At 45.7% G+C, this 19,630-nt stretch overlaps 1 protein-coding gene across 3 annotated transcripts in view; it reads right to left on the bottom strand.

Annotated features, from left to right (window-relative positions):
- LOC127393085 (lethal(3)malignant brain tumor-like protein 3) overlaps positions 1-19,630 on the bottom strand; it is a 55,199-nt gene that overhangs the window by 15,162 nt on the left and 20,407 nt on the right. For all 3 annotated transcript variants that reach the window (XM_051637817.1, XM_051637816.1, XM_051637818.1), the window contains 13 exons: positions 18,559-18,647; positions 17,276-17,380; positions 16,202-16,337; positions 15,600-15,691; positions 14,107-14,258; positions 11,411-11,487; positions 10,039-10,124; positions 5,615-5,725; positions 4,403-4,517; positions 4,197-4,296; positions 2,800-2,979; positions 1,345-1,476; positions 872-933 (listed from right to left, as the gene is read on the bottom strand). In XM_051637817.1, the coding sequence (XP_051493777.1) occupies positions 872-933; positions 1,345-1,476; positions 2,800-2,979; positions 4,197-4,296; positions 4,403-4,517; positions 5,615-5,725; positions 10,039-10,124; positions 11,411-11,487; positions 14,107-14,258; positions 15,600-15,691; positions 16,202-16,337; positions 17,276-17,380; positions 18,559-18,647 (1,437 nt within the window). The remainder of the gene's footprint in view (positions 1-871; positions 934-1,344; positions 1,477-2,799; positions 2,980-4,196; positions 4,297-4,402; positions 4,518-5,614; positions 5,726-10,038; positions 10,125-11,410; positions 11,488-14,106; positions 14,259-15,599; positions 15,692-16,201; positions 16,338-17,275; positions 17,381-18,558; positions 18,648-19,630) is intronic.

Here is a 19,630-nt window from a genome sequence, read left to right as displayed (position 1 = left end):
GGAAAAAACACCAGCTAGGCACCTGTCCCAGTTTGTGCCTGCTTAGCTATTTTTGATTGGAGACTTATTACCCTGTTAAATCCTCCTAAAAGCCTGGTCAGCTCAGTTCTCTGAAATGGCTTTTTATAGTAAATCTGAAAGTTAAGCATATGGTTTGCTAAAGTGATAGCAGAAAGCTGCTCTTAGAACTTAACCTGTCACGTACCAGGAAAAAAAAAGGGCTTTGTTTTTCCATTTAATGTTTTGTTTTCTTTGTCATCCTCAGGAAACCCTTAGAAAAGTCATCAACCAAGAGGATGCAGATTATGTTTCTGAATAGCCAGTGGGGTCCCAGGGAAGCTGTGGCTGCCCCATCCCTGGCAGTGTTGAAGGGCAGGTTGGATGGGGCTTGGAGCAACCTGGGCTGGTGGGAGGTGTCTCTGCCCATGCAGGGGGTTGGGACTGGATGATCTTTAAGGTCCCTTCCAACCCAAACCATTCTGTGATTCTATGAACTTAAACTATCTGCCAGGTTTTGAGCAAGCCTCCCTGGTCACCTCTGCTGGCTCTGTCAGCAGAAATGTCACTGACTGGGGAAGAAAACTCCTTGTCACTTCAGAAGAGCAGGCAGTGGTCCAAGAGATGGCACGAGCTTCTCTTCTCAGTTAATACATATGAGGCTTCACTCTACAAAGTATTTAAACTTTCACTTCCAAGTAATTTTACTCCTCCTCCTCATTTTGAAGGAAGAAAGACTACCATTACCATCATCCCCTTCCTCTTGACTTGTGGAATCAAAGCAAAAACACTGTAAGGTTTTAAATGCTCCTTCTGACTGTGGTACATTGTACATCTATGCACACACACATAGAGAACAAAAAGTGTCACCAACCTTTCCCATTGCTTTCCTGTTTTGCCAGCTGGAACTTTATATAGGCATGTGAGCTCCCAAGCCTGAAAGCATCAATTACAAAGCAATTCAGAAGATACACAAACTAATTATAATAATAATTACATGTATAATGTAATTTCTTCTCTATACAAAGATTTATGGGACTTTTAGGAACCAAAAACTTTTCCCTCTTAAACTGAGGAACAGCTCTGTCCCTGAAGTCTCTCTAAGCTAAGGACTGTGCTACTAAATTCATGGCTGGAACTGAGATTTGGGTTTACTGCAGGAAAGAGGGAGCCCAAAACAACAGGAAGAAAGGAGATTTCCCGTGGCATCCTAAAACCCTGTGCTGCAAACCTCTGATCAAACCGGGCTGTTCTAAGTTATGTTCTACATCTGTATTTCATACAGAGCCAGCAGCATCAAGAAACACAACTTCTAATGCCCCACAACATCACAGAAATCTTAGTTACTTCTTCCTTTTGGCTTTGATGCCTGCAGAGGAATCCTTTTCTCCCCAGTCTCTCTCGTGATTGTTTTCTGACTGTTCCGACGGGCTGGGAACACTGCTTGGACACGACTTTTCACTGCCTTGTGCAGATTTTCTGGAAAGACAGAGAAATTATAGCAGCAGAGCTGACCTCCTCGGTGCCCTGCTCAAGCAGGAGAGCAGAGCTGGCTGCTCCTTGCAATTGAGAGCAGCAGCCACCACCTAGTGGTAGAAGCTTTCCTCTCCCCACCAGCACTACTGGTACAGAACAAAGTGGGGTTTTTTCTCTTCAGCACGGATGAGAGAGATTTTAAGAAATAAATCAGCCCCTGTGGACTGAGGCTCTGACCCCAGCAGCTACTGGAAACCCACTGAAGCACGTGGTATGGTGAAATGATTTCAGATTTTTGACTCTGGATGCCTCCAGAGAACACTGAAGAGTCTCCATCAAGAAGTCTGATGGATAAACTAGGCTATGTGGTTGCCCAGGGAAGGACAAGCAGCAGGGTGGTATCAGATTTACATACTGAATTCAGACCTCCCACTATCAGGAAATGAAAGAGTTAGAATAGAAACAGATTATAATTTTGGAATGCCATTTCTTCTGGGAAAATCCCAAAGCTCCTGAGAGAGCTTTATGGTAACTGTGCCATTGAAATGCAACCAATTCTGGTTGTTAAAGTTAAGAAATTGAGATGTCTGCACATTTCTGGGATGGGAGGAGGCAAACTTTGGCCATGTGTGCCAGGGAGGGAAGTGTTCCTTCTTTCTGGCCAGATATATCTTTAACAAGTTACAAATCTAAGCAAACAAATGAACTTTCAAAGGTATATAAGCCTTCATATGCAACAAAGACCAAAAGTCTTGCTGGAGTTTGCCCTATTGGTGACAATAATAAAAGCTTTCATGTCCAGGTGTGACCCATGACACATTTTAACCACCTCCTGCAGTCCAAAAACTAATGCCCAGTTTGCTACAATGATACTCAATTCCAAGATTTTCATGCTAGGAAATAAAATATCTGAAGGAGCTCAACTTGTTTGCCAAGTGACACAGACGCAGTCATTACCCCAGCAGGGTAACACAGCCAGCTCTGGGGTGGGTTGCAGTTCCAGTTTAATAGTGCAAAATAATCTTGCTTGACAGTTTTAGGACAGGAAAGCAAAGCAAAGAGTATATTTTAAATTGAAACAGCAAGGAAAAAAATTTATGGAGACAGAATGCAATTTCCTTTGTTGGAATGTGACCAGAACAGCAGGATTAAGGAATCAAGAAACCTATTAAGGCACATGAGGGTATAAAAGTGCACTGCTCTGTGTTGAGTGTCTGGGGCACAGGTCAATACTACAGAGGAACAAACCAGCCAGTTCCTGTGGGTTTCAGCCTTGGAAAATGCTTCTGCTCTCCAGTATCTGCCCAAGAAGAGGGTTCAGCTCACCTGGACTGTGGAGAGTCTTCCTGAGAAGACTCTCCTGCTCCTAACAGGAATGGGCCAGGAGTCTCCAGCCTCTTGGCTTTCTGCATGTTATTGCTGGGGGAAGGTCTGTCCCCACCCAGGCGGTCCTGGAACAAGTTCTCTCTGTTGAGGTTCACATCAGAGTAGGGGCAGCCAACCAACCTGTGGGACAGAAAGACAAAAAAGAGAGAACTGATGATGTATGTTTTTAAGTTGTGCCTCAGGCAGACATTCCATCACAAAGGCAGTAAAAGTGAAGAGGCCAAAACCACTCTGGGAGATGTTATTACCCAGCTTTAGGTGTGGGAAAGCTGGGGAGTACATGGCAGAATTAGGAACCAAAGTCATGTTTGTAGAGTCACCTCAGGAGGAAGAGAGCTCTTCCTCTATAACCTGCTTGTCTGAGCAGTATTTAATGAAACAAGAGAGTCCTGCAACTTTTACTCTGAGAAATTCAAAGCTCTTTACCACATTATACACTACTAGATCTTCAGACCTCCCACCTGAGGTTGTTCTCTTGCTGTTTAAAATAGTTTAATGGAGACAAACCTTCCTTTTCCCAGAACACATAAGAAATCAAAAGGCAAAGCACAAAACATAAACAAGCTCTCCTCACTCTTATACTTTAAGAGCCTGCTCACATTCCCTCCCTCTTTAACTGCCTCCTTGCAAGCTGTTTGGGGTGTATTAGTTTACAAAAAAATAAACAAATTCCTTCAGTAATGCTGGAATATAGAAATTGGAGTGAATGAATCTACGTTGGGTTGCACTGCAGTTTATACTGCTATAAACAGGATTTATGGTGAAACAGCACATTTAGACACAAGAGGGAGCTGCAATTGCAGTTATAACTATCTCCAGAATTAACACCCCGAGATCATTTCAGTGCAGTGCAGGAGCTTGTTGCTGCATTATTGTTGTGGGCAGCAGTGAGACTCTCACAGGCAGAGAACCCTGTTATGAGGAGAGGCTGGGAGAGCTGGGGCTGCTCAGCTGGAGAGGAGGAGGCTGAGGGGGGAATCTCATCAGTGCTGATCAATTATCTACAGGGGGTGTCAGGAGGATGGGACAGACTCTGCTCAGTGATGTACAGTGACAGGACAAGGGGCAATGGGACAAACTGCAGCACAGGAGGTTGAATCTAAATATAAGAAAATAGTTCTTGACTGTGAGGGGAACAGAGCCCTGGGACAGGCTGCCCAGGGAGGCTGTGGAGTCTCCATCCCTGGAGACATTCCCAACCCACCTGGTTCCTGTGGGATCTGCTCTAGGGGATCCTGCTCTAGCAGGGGTAGGACTGGATGATCTCCAGAGGTCCCTTCCAACCCCCTCCCCCCTCTGTGATTCTGTAACCCTATAAAAAGATCTCCTGTACATACGTATAATGAGTCCCATATCTTGGTCCCCTGACGTGACCAACACCTTGGCAGCCAGGAGTAGGACACACTTGTCCCACTGTTCCCACTCCAGCACCAGCACCTGGGAATAAACAAAACAAAACAAGAAGTTATACGGGTTTTTTTTCAAGCAGGTTTGAAGAAGAACAGCAAAATTATTTCACATTCCAATATGCAATCGACTTTACCTAGAGGGACTTCCAAGGCATGTCCAGTTTTTGCACACCAGCCCACAGGGTGGACATCAGGGCTGTCTGCATCCACCCAGAAATCGTAACTGTGGTCCCAGCCATCAAAATGTATCTAAAAGAAGCACAAAGTCTCAGTCAAGAGATACAGTTAAGGTCATGACTCAGCTTTTACTTCAAGCATTGCTCAGCTTGGGGCTGATTCATCCCATCTCCCAGTCAGGTGCAACTGCCTGTCCTTTGTGCTCAGTGTGACTCTTTGTCTCCCTGGCTCTGCTTCTGTGTTTTATACAACCACCAGATTTTGGGTGACACACTCCAAAAAAGCAAGAAACACAGCCCACAGGGTGCTTCAGCACACTCTATACTTAAAGACTAAACCTCTGCAAACACAATTGTTTCTTAAATTGTATTGCTTTCTGATGACACCCTAACATACTAAAACCCAACCATTTTGATGAGTTTTGCAGTGAAAAAGCTGGAATTTTCTGTTGCATCAAATCAGTGTGGGCAGCAGGGCCAGGGAGGGCATTGTCCCCCCTGCTCTACTCTGGGGAGACCCCCTGGAGAACTGTGTCCAGCTCTGGAGCCCCCAACACAGCAAGGAGATGGAGCTCCTGGAGAGAGTCCAGAGGAGCCACAGAGATGATGGGAGGGCTGGAGCAGCTCTGCACTGGAGACAGGCTGGGAGAGTTGGGGTGTTCAGCCTGGAGAAGGCTCCAGGGACACCTTACAGCACCTTCCAGTGCCTGAAGGGGCTCCAGGAAAGCTGGGGAGGGACCTGGGACAAGGGCAGGGAGGGAGAGGACAAGGGGGATGGATGAAAACTGGCAGAGGGGAGATGGAGGTTGGACATGAGGAGGAAATTCTTGGGTGTGAAGGTGGTGAGAGCCTGGCCCAGGTTGCCCAGGGAAGCTGTGGCTGCCCCATCCCTGGCAGTGTTGAAGGGCAGGTTGGATGGGGCTTGGAGCAACCTGGGCTGGTGGGAGGTGTCCCTGCCCATGCAGGGGGTTGGGACTGGATTATCTTTAAGGTCCCTTCCAACCCAAACCAGTCTGAGATTCTGTGAATTCCCAGCTGGGCAGGCCTGCAGGCTAGATCACCTGCAGAGTGTTTGTCTGCTGCTCCTCATACCAAACAGGTATTTCTCCTGTTCTGCCCACCACCACACTCTTCAGCAGGAGGCCTCTGCACTTTGAAGCAAGGTCATACCTTGATGCGGTGGTCGTCTTTATCAACTATTGTTGCCACTCTTATCAAGATGGGATTTCTTCTGTCCACAGCCTCCAACTTCATATTAACTTGGAATCCATGAGCAGGACGCTGTGAGAGAGGATTGCAAGCAGAATGCTAAAAGGTCTGGGTGTTCAGAGCTAGTCACCTGCTCTGAATAAAATGTGCTCAAGTTTCCACCTCCCATCCAAACGCCTTTCAGCTCTGGCCCCCGAGTGCACAGGGCAGCCTGCTGCAGAGCTTAACATGTTTCCTAGAGGGTTAAGCAGTCTGCCTGTCAGCAGCCCCACACTACTGGAGAGGCAGCCTGAGCTTTTTCAGGGCAGAGGAGCGTTTCACAACCAGGGCAAGAGGAGCTTCCCAACCAGAAAAAAAGGCCAGCTACTACCACAAGCTCCCCCGAGGGACAGACTCTGCAGGGTGACAGCAGAACAACCTGACACAGCATCTATCTGACAAGGAGAGAGGCCAGCTCAGCACTGTCTCACACCTGAACACACCACATGTGACATCTCTTGTCCCTACACTATATGTGACAATCTTCTTGGCATCTGGACATTCCAGTTCCCTTCAGTAAGCAGGTTACCACCTCCTGCTGGTGATGGCAACTGCATCTGCTTGTTAATGACTGTCAAGAACTGTGGGGCTGGGACCCAAAAGCATTTCCAGCCCCTGGAGTTTCCCATCTGCAGCTGCTGACTTACCCTTCTCTCAAAACCCAGCAGTCAAATGACTTTGTAAAAATTCCAATTTGTTCTCTGACCTTACGTGTGCCCTGTGCAGCACCCACTGATGTAAACCTCTAAGTAAGACAGTGTTTCCTAATTTTTTCATTTATCTTTAAATGACTGACTGCAAATTCCTCCTCTGACCTCCTCAGCTGGGGGTTATGGAGCACTGGATCCTCATTCTAAACACATCCTTCTTTACTTCTGCACATAAAGGTCAGGATTTTAGCAAGAGATGATAAATTGTGTCTTTGAACAAGATCAGGATAATGAAAAGATGATGATAATCACTCTTCCCTCCAGTATCAGGGGGTGGGGAAGAAGGTCCACTTCTGAGCTAAGGGGATTACAGGCTCCAAACCTCAAGTTTCTCTTTGGTCTCTTCACCTGGACACACATTTATCCACAGGCTTTCAGCCACACAACACACTGAAAGACAAACAATCTAAACTGCTTTTAGTTTTAAGAGCATCTTATTGACCCAGTCAACCTTGCCTGTGTTCCTTGAGGAAGGAGCCTGAGGGCTGGAGAACAAAAACCTGCCCAGAAGATGCACAGGGCTGTTTGTTTATGACTTTCTGCCTTTTTGGCAATAGCTTATAAATGGTTTTGAATTGACAGCCCAAGACAATGGGCTGAAATAGCAATGCTGACAACTAGGCTGGTTCCTGCATTTTTGGGTAGAAGAGGAAGCAGAAATCCAGAGGTAAGATCTGCTGCTGGTGCTGATGATCAGTGTCTCCAGGCTATGCAAGATAAAACTGTCAAAAACTAATTCAGTAAGAAATGTCTGTTCTGGTTCTCAAGCCATATATTTATGTACTGATTTCCTGTAATTGCTAGCAGGAATAGTAATAATAATAATAAAAAAAAATCAATACCTTTGCCATGTATTTGCACTTCAGATCAACCAAGCCAGAAAAATAACAATGTCTGATTTTGAAAGAGTTCTATTAACTGTTGATATATCAAATACCCTTTTTTTTTTTCTGTCTCATTTTCCAACACAGTATTGGATGCTAATTTATTTTCTGGAGTTTCATGAGAGCCAGAATTAGCCCTTCTGCTATTCTCTCCAAGCCAGATATCTGAGGGAGCAAACAATAGCTGCAGAGAGTGCATGAAACAAGAAAAGAGGCAGAGAAGGCAGCTGCCTTCCCCCTTGGGAAGACACTTCTGAAGCATCCCAAGCAGAGAGTACTCAGTGCTGGAAATGCTCCCCGTCCTGAGCAAAGTCCTGTTACCTTCAGGTGACATTTCCCAACACACTGGAGGGAAGGGAGGCCAACCAGGGGGGTCCAGCCAGGCTGGAGAGGTGGGCTTGAGCAAACTGCAGAAAGTTCAACAAGGCCAAGTGCAGGGTCCTGCATCTGGGTCAGGGCAATCCCAAGCACAAATCCAGGCTGGGTGCAAAATGGATTGACAGCAGCCTTGAGGAGAAGGACTTGGGGGTGATGATGGGTGAGAAGCTCAACATGACCCAGCACCGTGTGCTGGAGCCCAGAACCCACCCGTGTCCTGGGCTGCATCCCCAGCAGCGTGGGCAGCAGGGCCAGGGAGGGGATTGTCCCCTCTGCTCTGCTCTGGGGAGACCCCCTGGAGAGCTGTGTCCAGCTCTGGAGCCCCCAACACAGGAAGGACATGGAGCTGCTGGAGAGTCCAGAGGAGGCCACGGAGATGATTCAAGGGCTGGAGCAGCTCTGCTCTGGAGACAGGCTGGGAGAGTTGGGGTGTTCAGCCTGGAGAAGAGAAGGCTCCAGGGAGACCTTAGAGCACCTTCCAGGGCCTGAAGGGGCTCCAGGAAAGCTGGGGAGGGGCTTGGGACAAGGGCAGGGAGGGAGAGGACAAGGGGGATGGGATTAAAACTGGCAGAGGAGAGATGGAGGTTGGACATGAGGAGGAAATTCTTGGCTGTGAGGGTGGTGAGAGCCTGGCCCAGGTTGCCCAGGGAAGCTGTGGCTGCCCCATCCCTGGCAGTGTTGAAGGGCAGGTTGGATGGGGCTTGGAGCAACCTGGGCTGGTGGGAGGTGTCCCTGCCCATGCAGGGGGTTGGATCTAGATTATCTCTAAGGTCCTTTCCATCCCAAACCAGTCTGGGGTTGTATGGTTCTCTGATTTGGTATTCTGAAGCTCTGTAGAAAGGGCTGGAGTGGCAGATTCCTGAGGGCTTCAGGCTGTTCCACGGGCCGTACTTCATTACTTCTTTTTGTAAATGAAGAGTTTTGTTATCTTTCCAAAATATTTGTTTCTAGAAAACTACTTCTATTGTTCCCCTATTGTGTAGAAGACCAACTGCTACATTATTTCACCCTGGTTTCCAAAGGATCCCATTTTACAAGCAAGGCTCAGAAAAAGGCTGATCCTGCCCTGAGGACAACTAAGTGCCCAACTGAGAAGCTTCACTCACCATATCCTGTACCCTGGCTCTGAGGTGCTTTATGTGCTGCATGATCCACAGTGCTGTCTGCCCAACTCTGGAAAACCTTAAACCCAGGGATGTTCTGGCATTCAACTGTCCTGCTGATAACTCCAGCTGTGGCCTTACAGTTCCCTAAAGAGGCAAACCCAACCTCTTCCCACTCCCTGACATCCACCTTGTGACCTACAACCACTTGAATGGACACCTGCTGCAATCTAGCAATTATCAGACTTGTCTGGCTGGATTTTTACCTCCCTTATCTGAGGCCTCCATGATTACTTTTCCTCCTCAGTCCCAAAGAGCTTACCAACAAATGATACAGGAGGGCAGCAGGTATTAACCTGCCACACTAACTTCTTCAAAAAGAATCAAGACAAGTGTCACAAAGGCACAGACAAGTCTTTAAAGTTTAGCAAGGTGAGCCAGAGGTGCCGAAGAAGCTGCTAAGAAGTAAGTAATAAATAAAAAAAAATCAACTTTAAAGGCTGAGGGGTTTTTAATGAAGTTATTTTAAAGGCTTGTGCTTTGTTTCTGCTCACAGTGAGCTTCCAGATAAAGGTACTGAACTCTGATGTAAGAATCAAAAGCTCTTGCTCCCAAGGTTGAGAGAACCATCTGCAGATCTATCTACAGGATGATCTGACTCCAGAAGTCTGGCAGACATGCTCTATCATCTGTTAGAAGGCTTGGTTCTGTGGAGGGCACAGCTGGCTCCTCCCTAGAAGAACCAAGATCTATATTAGAACATGTAAGTCCTTGATAGAAACTCCTTACTCAAATTCCTGCCTCACCAACCACAGTGAGAAGGATTTGCACAATTATTTGAAGGAAGTTTGTAAAACTTCATGTGGAGGGGACATCTGAGGGAGGAACTGCCCACTTCTCATTTCCCCCCCAAACACATGCACACACACCTTGAACAGACCAGCTTTCCCCTTCACACATTCCTCTGACAGCCCCAATTATCTGTGTGGACTGAAGGTTCTTCCCTTCAAATGGAGCAACTGGAAATGTTTCATTTTAAATCCTTTCCAAGATAGCTTTTCATGGCAATTGAAAAACCAAAAAAGATTTTGCAGTCTGCTGTGTATTTTGCTTTAGCAGCAATGAGAGATGATCTTGAAACAGAAATCCCAGTTTCACCCTCTTGGCACAGACATGGTGAAGAACCATCAAACAAAGCATCTAGCAAGAGTGGGTAGAAAACAGCAGCTTCCCCTGCCCTCCTGATCTGGGACAATCAAAGATTCACCAACCAGTTTGAATGCTCTTGCTGGGGCTGCCTGGGAATTAGTTTCTTCCAAGTATTTCTCCCATGAGAAGGCTTTGGAATCCTTGTATCCTGAAAAAAAACAAACCAGAGAATTACCATTTAAGTAAGAAACCCCCACATTTATTGCTACAAACAACAGAAAACCAGTTATGAAACACAAGGCTCTGATGTTAATTTAGCAATTAACAATGGATGGTGGCCTGTTTATTCACACACAGCACTTGGAGCAGCCTCCCTGACTTCTGCACTAGGTTTTAGCTCTGACCTGAGAAGCCCAAAGAGTTTATTTCTCTACAGTTTAATCAAGGCTGCTTGTCTAGAAAAAGCTGCCAATTAAGAGCCAGTCAGAGGATCCTGTGATGTGCAAAGGCATCACTACCTTCATTTCCTATTTTATCAACTATTTGATGTGTGAGTGCCTGCAAGATTGTGGAAACTTCTTGTCTCCTGCTGCCTACTCACTCATAGCTGAGGAACCCAGCAGTCTGGAGAGAAAAGGCTCCACTATCACCTCAGACACCTACATGGGTCTGCTACTCTAGCAACAACCAGATGTCTCTCCCGTTTAAGAAACTCCTACATTTAACAAACTACTTTTTTTCCTTTCCTACTTGAGTAGTTTTTCAGCCCCAGATTTGTTTCCCACAGAAACTGAAGGGGGAGCATTTACAACCCTTTCTGCCTCTGCAGCCAAGGCACAGAGGTTAATCTCTCCAATGCAGAGGGATCTTGTAGTGTCACCCAGTCCACTAAACTTGATCCACAATAATTACAGAAACTCCTGCTCCAGGGCTGTCAATCCAGCAAACAGCAAATATCACTTTTTACATTTTGTTATTTTGAAGGTGAATGAGCCCTTCCAAGGCCTGAAAACAATATTCATCTCCCCAGAAATTCTGTCCTCTTCCTTTTGCCAACGTTCTCTTTATTTACTGAATTATAGGGCAGCAGAAAGAGATGTAGCTTCAGTTATTCCTTCATTTCCATAAATTCCACCTTATCACCTATGAAATCATTACACTGGTTCACAGAATTGTTCTGGTTGGAAAAGACATTTATCAAGTTCAACCATTAACCCAACTTTACCAAGTTCCTCTTTCTTCTAGCTCACATTGAAGGAAATGCTGGACATACTTCGAAGTTCCTTCCCTTCTGACATCAAATTCAGTTCCAATTTATCAATCCCAATTCTTGAAAAAGCCATGAAACAAAAGTCTCAACAATAATACTGTTAAGTCAGTAGAGAAGGGAGTATTGAATGGAACCTATAACTTGGAAACGTGTAGCTATGTAGAAGATGGAGCTCACAGGTTATTTTTAACTGAGGCAGGAAATAAGTCTCACTTTTAACATACCAGGTGGTGTTGTCAGAGGGGTTCCAGTTTCTTGGCAGTAGCCAACAGGACGAATATATGGGCTGCTGGCCTCACACCTGAATCAAAGAGGGAAAGTTGGCACCAGTCAATTTTCAAGTAAAAAGAAAAGCAGAATCTTAAATGCTGTCTGATAGGCCTTTGCTGGGTGAGCAGATGCTTATGTGGGTGGGATCATGGTGTAAAAGACAAGCATTGCCTTGTTAGGATTTAGGATGCCAAGTTTTTAAGGCATCCAAGCTGCCTCAAAAGGTAGGGAAATAAAAAGAAAATGTTTGGTGGTAAAAAAACAAGGACAAAACTCCCCCCCCCCAGCAAGTGCAGCCTGAACATTGATCATTCAAGGTAAAACGAAAAGAAAGCAAAGAAATATAAACCCTCATCCCTAACTGAAACAGCACTACTGTGGAGAAAGGGGGAATTACTCCATAGAATCATGGAATGGTTTGGGTTGGAAGGACCTTAAAGATCATCTAGATCCAACCCCTGCATGGGCAGGGACACCTCCCACCAGCCCAGGCTGCTCCAAGTCCCATCCAACCTGCCCTTCAACACTGCCAGGGATGGGGCAGCCACAGCTTCCCTGGGCAACCTGGGCCAGGCTCTCACCACCCTCACACCCAAGAATTTCCTCCTCATGTCCAACCTCCATCTCCCCTCTGCCAGTTTTAATCCATCCCCCCTCATCCTCTCCCTCCCTGCCCTTGTCCCAAGCCCCTCCCCAGCTTTCCTGGAGCCCCTTCAGGCACTGGAAGGTGCTCTAAGGTCTCCCTGGAGCCTTCTCTTCTCCAGGATGAACACCCCAACTCTCCCAGCCTGTCTCTAGAGCAGAGCTGCTCCAGCCCTTGGACCATCTCTGTGGCCTCCTCTGGACTCTCTCCAGCAGCTCCATCTCCTTGCTGTGTTGGGGGCTCCAGACCTGGACACAGCTCTCCAGGGGGTCTCCCCAGAGCAGAGGGGAGGGGACAATCCCCTCCCTGGCCCTGCTGCCCACACTGCACGTGATGAAGCCCATTTTTCAGGTCTTTGCCAAGAACTGCAAGTTTTCTATTAATTCTAGCTGAAAACTAGTGGGAGTTTGCCTGGTTCCCAATTATACAGCATGTTTAGATTTTCAAATTCCTGAAGGAGGGTATGGGCCAACGCGAGACAGGCCCTTTTGTCACATCTGCTCTGAGGAAGGGCCCAAAGCAGGTTGTCTGATCAAGGAAAAAACCTGTGTGTTTGCAGCCAAGCTCTACTTTGAAGCTTTCTTTGCTTGTGTTTCCCATTACAATTTTCAAGTTCCCAGCAAAACATGGCATGGAAACAAAGCACCACGGGCTCAAATGTTACAGGAACAAGATCTAAAACCTTGCAAATGGAAAGTCTGGTGTCACAAAGCTCTGCATGACATGTTTATGGCAAAGAAAGAAAAGACTGACTTGCCACCAAACAGGTGCCTAATCTGAAAGCAAACCAACAAAGTGAGCTGAGGGGGAGAAAACAGAATACTGATCAAATCCGTGTTATTTTGATAAGGCTGTGCCTGGTGTGGTGCTTTCACAGACAAATTCAAAGGAAGCTACTCCATCATGCAGGTTGGAAAACATAGAGCAAAGCAGGAAAATGTTTCCCTGACTAATATTCCACCTGGCCCCAGCATGAGGGCAGGGGATCAAGATTCTCAGATGCAGAACAATTAGAGTGCAGGTCAGGACTTAAAAAGCCTAAATGTTGGCAATGGTTTTTATTTGCAAAGGGCCTTGGCCAAACTCTGCTGAAACCAAATGGAAAAGATTTGTACTAATTTCAGCCCTGCAGCTTCCAAATGTGAGTTTGCAGAGAGACATGGCAACAGCCACGACTAGTCCTGAAGGAGAGAATGTTACTAATTCCAGGTGGTGTCACTAGTGGAGCTTATCCTTCTTTGGCTCTGCCAGAGGAATGGATAACATCAACATTTCCTGACCTGACCTGAGGCAGCCAGCTGCATTACCTCCATCCCTTTTTACCTCAGATGCTCCAGGGACAGCTCAAGCCAACCCCAGTGGCTTCACACTGAGCCAGTGATAGGCTCTCCAATAGCAGGGGAAGCTACTGGGCAACTGGCACTTTGTGAAAACCCAAAGTAGAATTATTACAGTTGGAAAAGACCCCTACAGTCATCAAGTCCAACCATCAACCCAACCCTACTGTGCCAACCAAAACATGTCCTGAAGTCCCATATCTACATGGTTTTTAAAGCCCTCCAGGGATGGTGACTCCACCACTGCCCTGGGCAGCCTGTCCCAAAGTTTGACCACTCTCAGTAAAGAAATTGTTCCTAATACCCAATATAAACCTCCCCTGGCACAACTGGAGGCCATTCCCTCTTGTCCTATCACCTATTACTTGGGAGACAAACACCTGCCTCACTCCAGTCTCCTCTGTAGAGAACAAGGTCTCTCCTCAGCCTCCTCTTCTCCAGACTAACCAATCCCAGGTCCCTCAGTTGCTGCCCATATGATTTGTACTCCAGACCTTTCACCAGCTTCACTGCCCTCCTCCCGACTCACTCCAGCACCAGATGCTTGAAAACTGATTTAAGATCCCAACATCAGTGACTACATTTCAGGTATTAGATACTACCCTTAGTGGAAGAGCAAAAGACAGCACAGTCCACCTGCAGACATGTACTAGACAGAGCATCTCTTTACCAGTAGTCATAGCTCTCATCCCAGTTATCAAAGTGGATCAGCAGGCGGTTCTCCACCATGTCCGTGACGGTGGCGACACACATCAGCGATGGATTCTTCTTGTCCACTGCCTCTAGCTTCATTCCCAGTCGGAAACCAGAGGGTGTGACAGGCTGAGGAACAGGACATTGGGAAGGGAAATCAGCCACGTTCTAGGTCAGGCCATTTCAATTATCTTTATCAACTCATCTGATGTGGGTGGTAACCATCGCACCCACAGACCAAAAGATGCTGAAGTTGGTACCGAGAGAACAACAGATGAGATTTCCACGAGTCGGGCACTGATTGTTACTATTGCTAAAGAAGAGTTGATGTAGCTGGAATAAAAGAGTCTCCAGGTACACAACAACAGAGGTGCAGGAAGATGCACCTTGCAGGGCTGAGTGTTGGGTGAGGGTAATTGTGAGTATAGAATCAATCACAGAATCATAGAACGGTTGAGGCTGAAAGGGACCTTCAAGATCATCCAGTCCAACCCCCTGCATGGGCAGGGACACCTCCCACCAGCCCAGGTTGCTCCAAGCCCCATCCAACCTGCCCTTCAACACTGCCAGGGATGGGGCAGCCACAGCTTCCCTGGGCAACCTGGGCCAGGCTCTCCCCACCCTCACACCCAAGAATTTCCTCCTCATCTCCAACCTCCATCTCCCCTCTGCCAGTTTTAATCCATCCCCCTTGTCCTATTTCTCCCTGCCCTTGTCCCAGGTCCCTCCCCAGCTTTCCTGGAGCCCCTTCAGGCACTGGAAGGTGCTCTAAGGTCTCCCTGGAGCCTTCTCTTCTCCAGGATGAACACCCCCAGCTCTCCCAGCCTGTCTATGTAGCAGGTCCTTTCTTGTTACTGGAAAAGTTAGGAGTCTTAAGGAAAACAGGTGCCTCAGAAGCAGAGCAGAGCTGCACAGTCAGGCCCTGATCCTACTGGAGTCAGTGCTCAGTCCATCTGCAGTGTCACATCCACGAGATCATGACTTTGTGCCATCTGAATGACACATAATGGAAGTACAGGAAGGGGGACTAATGATCAAGGAGAAAGCAAAAGTGGCTGAAGGATGAAATATGCTCCCATGGCACATACAAGTACGCTGCTGGAAGCCAGAAATTATTTTGGAAATTATTAAATTAGAGGAAAGTGACACAAATACCTTGACTGTAGGAGCACAGCAAAACAGACTGTTGTAATATATTTAATAAATGGTAGAGTAAATCTTTGCCTCCAGTATTAGGGAGGAAGGGAAATACAAATTCTCTCCCTGGAAAGCCAGTGACTGGGGGAAGGAAGAAAAGTTGCACTAGTTTCCCCATCTTAAAAAATAAATCACAGAAGGAAATAGTTTGCATCTGACTGTACCATGGTGCACCTCTGACATGAGCATAACAAAACCACATAATTATTCTAGTCTAAATCCACTTAGCATCAGACCTATTAGAAACATCTTGTATTCAATATCCTCACTTACAGTGCTGAGGGTCTTAAAAAGGCTTTTTGGAGCTGCTTGAGCTTTGCAGTTCTTCAAATATGAAGCCCAATTAAATTCTCCCTCCTTGAAACCTAGGAAAAGAGAGAAAAAGATTGTTTTACACAGCCCTGTTACATTCAGGTCAGGTTTTTTTTTTCTTCCCAGAAATGGAGATTACCTGGGAAGAATAGGAACTGTGCATGGGAACTGCCCTTCCACAGCCTGCAGGGGTTCTGCACTTCAGCTAAAACATCTCTTTTTCACTATAATGTCCAATCATTCATCTCAACCTTCAAATGGTTCTAGGAAATTGAATGCAGGAAAGAAGCAAGTTCTGAAGTGCAAAGAACCTCCCTGCTTTACAGGCACATCCAATGGTTTCTAATCTGACTAACAACATCAATCTTTAGGAATATCACAAGGAAGCTGTTTTCTTCTTTTGTCATTCACCATCTTAGTTCCACTTCTTCCCTTTAAGCCACTCAGATCGAGTTCCACAATGAAATCCTACTAAAAATGACACATTCAGAGCCAGGACAACTAGTTCTTAGCAGAATTTATGGTTTCTTGTCCACCATTCCATTATATTTTTTTTTCCATACCTTTAGGAGGGAGCAGTTTATGACTTGTTTTTTCACACCAGCCAACAGGATGGATGTCAGAGGAGTCAGCATTGACCCAGAAGTCATAGCACTCAGGGTAACCATCAAAGTGCAATCTCATTCTGAACCCTTTCACCTACAATGAGGGGAGCTCTGATTAGCATAAAGGGTTATAAAGAAGCTCAAGAAAAACACCAAGCAAACATTCTTGCATATTTTGATTGATAAAAGTAAATTGAAGAGCTCATTTATTTCTCAAAATCCTAGTTTTATTTTTCCTCATTTGTGTCTCCCAGTTTCCATGCTCCTCTTTCCTCACTTCAAAAAGCTGAAAATAAAATTGGACAGTTTAACTTTACTGGCCTCCTATTGCACACTCATGCACATATTCCTGTGTGGCAGTATCTGGAGACAAGTAAAAAGGAGAACATTTATGTCTATATCAGATGAACACAGATTTCACAGATTTGAAGAAGCATAAATGCATTTCAACTTATATTGTAGAATGGTTTGGGATGGAAGGGACCTTAAAGATCATCTAGATCCAACCCCCTGCATTGGCAGGGACACCTCCCACCAGCCCAGGTTGCTCCAAGCCCCATCCAACCTGCCCTTCAACACTGCCAGGGATGAGGCAGCCACAGCTTCCCTGGGCAACCTGGGCCAGGCTCTCACCACCCTCACACCCAAGAATTTCCTCCTCATCTCCAACCTCCATCTCCCCTCTGCCAGTTTTAATCCATCCCCCTTGTCCTCCTACTCCCTGCCCTTGTCAGAAGTCACTCCCCAGCTTTCCTGGAGCCCCTTCAGATACTCTCTCAAGGCCTAATTGCACTATTCTTTTTGATACTTAGTCACTGTGTGCGATTAACAGGTTTACTATTGTGAGATACAATTGCAAAAATCTGACAGTAGAATTTCAGCTATAGATGCTTAACCACATTCCTTCACTGTCACCTCAAACTCCTCCTAACTATTGATTAAAGTACTATTATTCAGATCTTACTACTTTTTATTGAGGAAAATCCTCAACGTACATGGAACTTTGGGAATCAAAGACAGGAAAGCAACTACCTCAGCCACTGTGAGAACACAAAATCGAGAGGGATGTTCAGGATCCAGCCCTTCCAGTTTCATTCCAACTTTAAATCCATTTCGGCCTTCTGGGAATGACTGATACTGTGAGGCAGGGGAGGGAAGAAGGAAACATTTGTTTTTAATTCCTGAAGACAAAAATCTATTGCACAGCAGCCATGAGATACACTTAAGGCTTCAAATTTTCAACTCAAACAAAAACACTCTCTCACTAAATGATTGCTGCTTTAATAGACAGGCACAGCTACAGAGATCAATAGTGGCACCATCACCACATTTCAGATTTACTTGTTATTCTAATTAATCTCTTAAAAACACAGAACCATGAGGCTGTTGCAATAAGTTATGAACAAATCTTTCAGCAGATGAAGAAATGAGCTCTATTCAAACACAAAAGAATCCCCTTCACAGCCCAGGTTTTGCCAGACTGCTGGCAAAAACCAAGAGCCAGGAAGGCTAAAATCCTGCTTGTATCAGCACCAGCTTGAGTCCAGTCTTTTCCAAAAGGTAATTTCTCATCTTCAGAAGGTAGAAGGGACAAGGCATGTTTGATCTGGAGCCGATTTACACAGTCATTCCAGAAAACATCTGTGTTTTTCATTTAATCCAAATTGAACATCTGAAGTATATAGTAAAGGCTTAAAAGAAACCTGAACTGGAGTTGCAAATGGTTTGTTGCACCCCCTGCAGCTACCTGACTCCTTCCCACCTCCCTCTGTAAGGTGCCAACAGCCCTTGGCTTTGAAGAGCTGACTGGGAGTTGAACTTTGCACATGGGCTGGTGCACTGGGGTGCAACAGCAGCTCCAGCAGGACTGATCTCACCCTCTCCCACCTTCAGAGGGAATAAACTCCACCCACCCTCCCAACAGTCACTTGAGACATCAAGTCTCACTGACACAAGATTCCCAGAGCTCACTGACTTGCAGTTTTCTACAGAGGAAGGCTGGAAGGGTTGTTGGACAACACAAATGAGGGCCAGGACATATGAAAGACATTAAGTTGTCCCTCTCCAGCATTACTTGGAGATTGCCTAACAGCCCAAACATCCAGAGCTACCCAAAGCAGGTCAGAACAGCCACTGTTTATTTCTGAGTGAGGCTCAACCAGCATTTTTCACACCCTGGTTTTGGGGGAGACTCACAGGGTTAACACTTGTTTCCACAGTGCTTCAGTGCTGGGAACAAACCAACCTCCCTGAATCAGTAATTCTGTGTTGCTGCCTGAGAGAAACATAGCAAGAGAGCTGAAAAAATTGCCAACCTCTCTGAACAGTTTGAGGGGAGCAGCTGGCATCCGTTCCTCTTCTAGGTAGGAAACCCAGTTCCAAACCTTCTTCTTTCCAGGAACAACTAAGCAATCAAAAACAAAGAGAACAATGAGTGTTTCCCTCAGATGCCTCCTGCTCTGCTCTCTTCTCTTTCTCCCGTGCACACACCAAGGCTGCTCTGCTGCTGTACCCCAAAGGAGGCAGTGTTACCCAACTTTTGAGAAAAGGTATTAATTCCAGCAGTAGAAAAACCAAGCTAATTTCTTATTAAAATTATATATATATATATACACACATAAATTATATCACACATCAAATGAAAGGTGGCACTTTAACTGCTGGCAAGCTGCCCATGGAAAGCTGCCACTGTAAAGTTTGGACAAGAGATAGTAATTTAAAATTGTGGAAATGAACTCCTTCTCCTGATTATTTCACCAAGGAATGAGGGGTTAGATATAAACTAGAAGACAGCACGAAGAAGCAGATAATTGCAGCTGAAATGGACCTAAAACAAAACAAATGAAAAACCAAGGGAATCTTTGTTCAGTTCACAGTATTTATATGTATATACACAGAGAGATGTATTTATAATCTGCTAATACATCTACTAGAGAGGCAGATACCAGTACATAGATGATGAAAACAGGAACTTGGGCAGGTGCTTGGATTCATTCTAGTAGGACCATGGTCATACACACAGAAAATCTCCTTTTAAATGTACATTAAAAGCGTGCCCCCAGTTTCCATACGTTGACTCCTTTAAGGTGTATCAGACATTCAACTCAAACTCTATAATCAATCACAGGCTGTTTACAACTTATTTTCTACTTAGCATTTGCAGTCTGTGGCTATGAAGCTCTCCAAAGTCAATAGAAAAAGGATTCTGATTGTCTCCAGTGAGCTTTGGATCAGGCTGTCTCCTTCTACACCCTCTCCACTGTGCCCATCATGCAGGTAAATCCAGGATATTCCTGCTAATACACTTCAGAAAACTCACTATGGTAAGAGGTTTATGTACCTAATGAGCTACTCTGAATGCGAAATGAGCTCTACTGTCCTTTCCTC

This window comes from Apus apus, chromosome 21 (assembly GCF_020740795.1).
Source record: "Apus apus isolate bApuApu2 chromosome 21, bApuApu2.pri.cur, whole genome shotgun sequence".
Classification (NCBI taxonomy): domain Eukaryota; kingdom Metazoa; phylum Chordata; class Aves; order Apodiformes; family Apodidae; genus Apus; species Apus apus.
The sequence above is the reverse complement of the archived record's forward strand: the minus strand, read 5'-3'. Positions and strand labels throughout refer to the sequence as shown.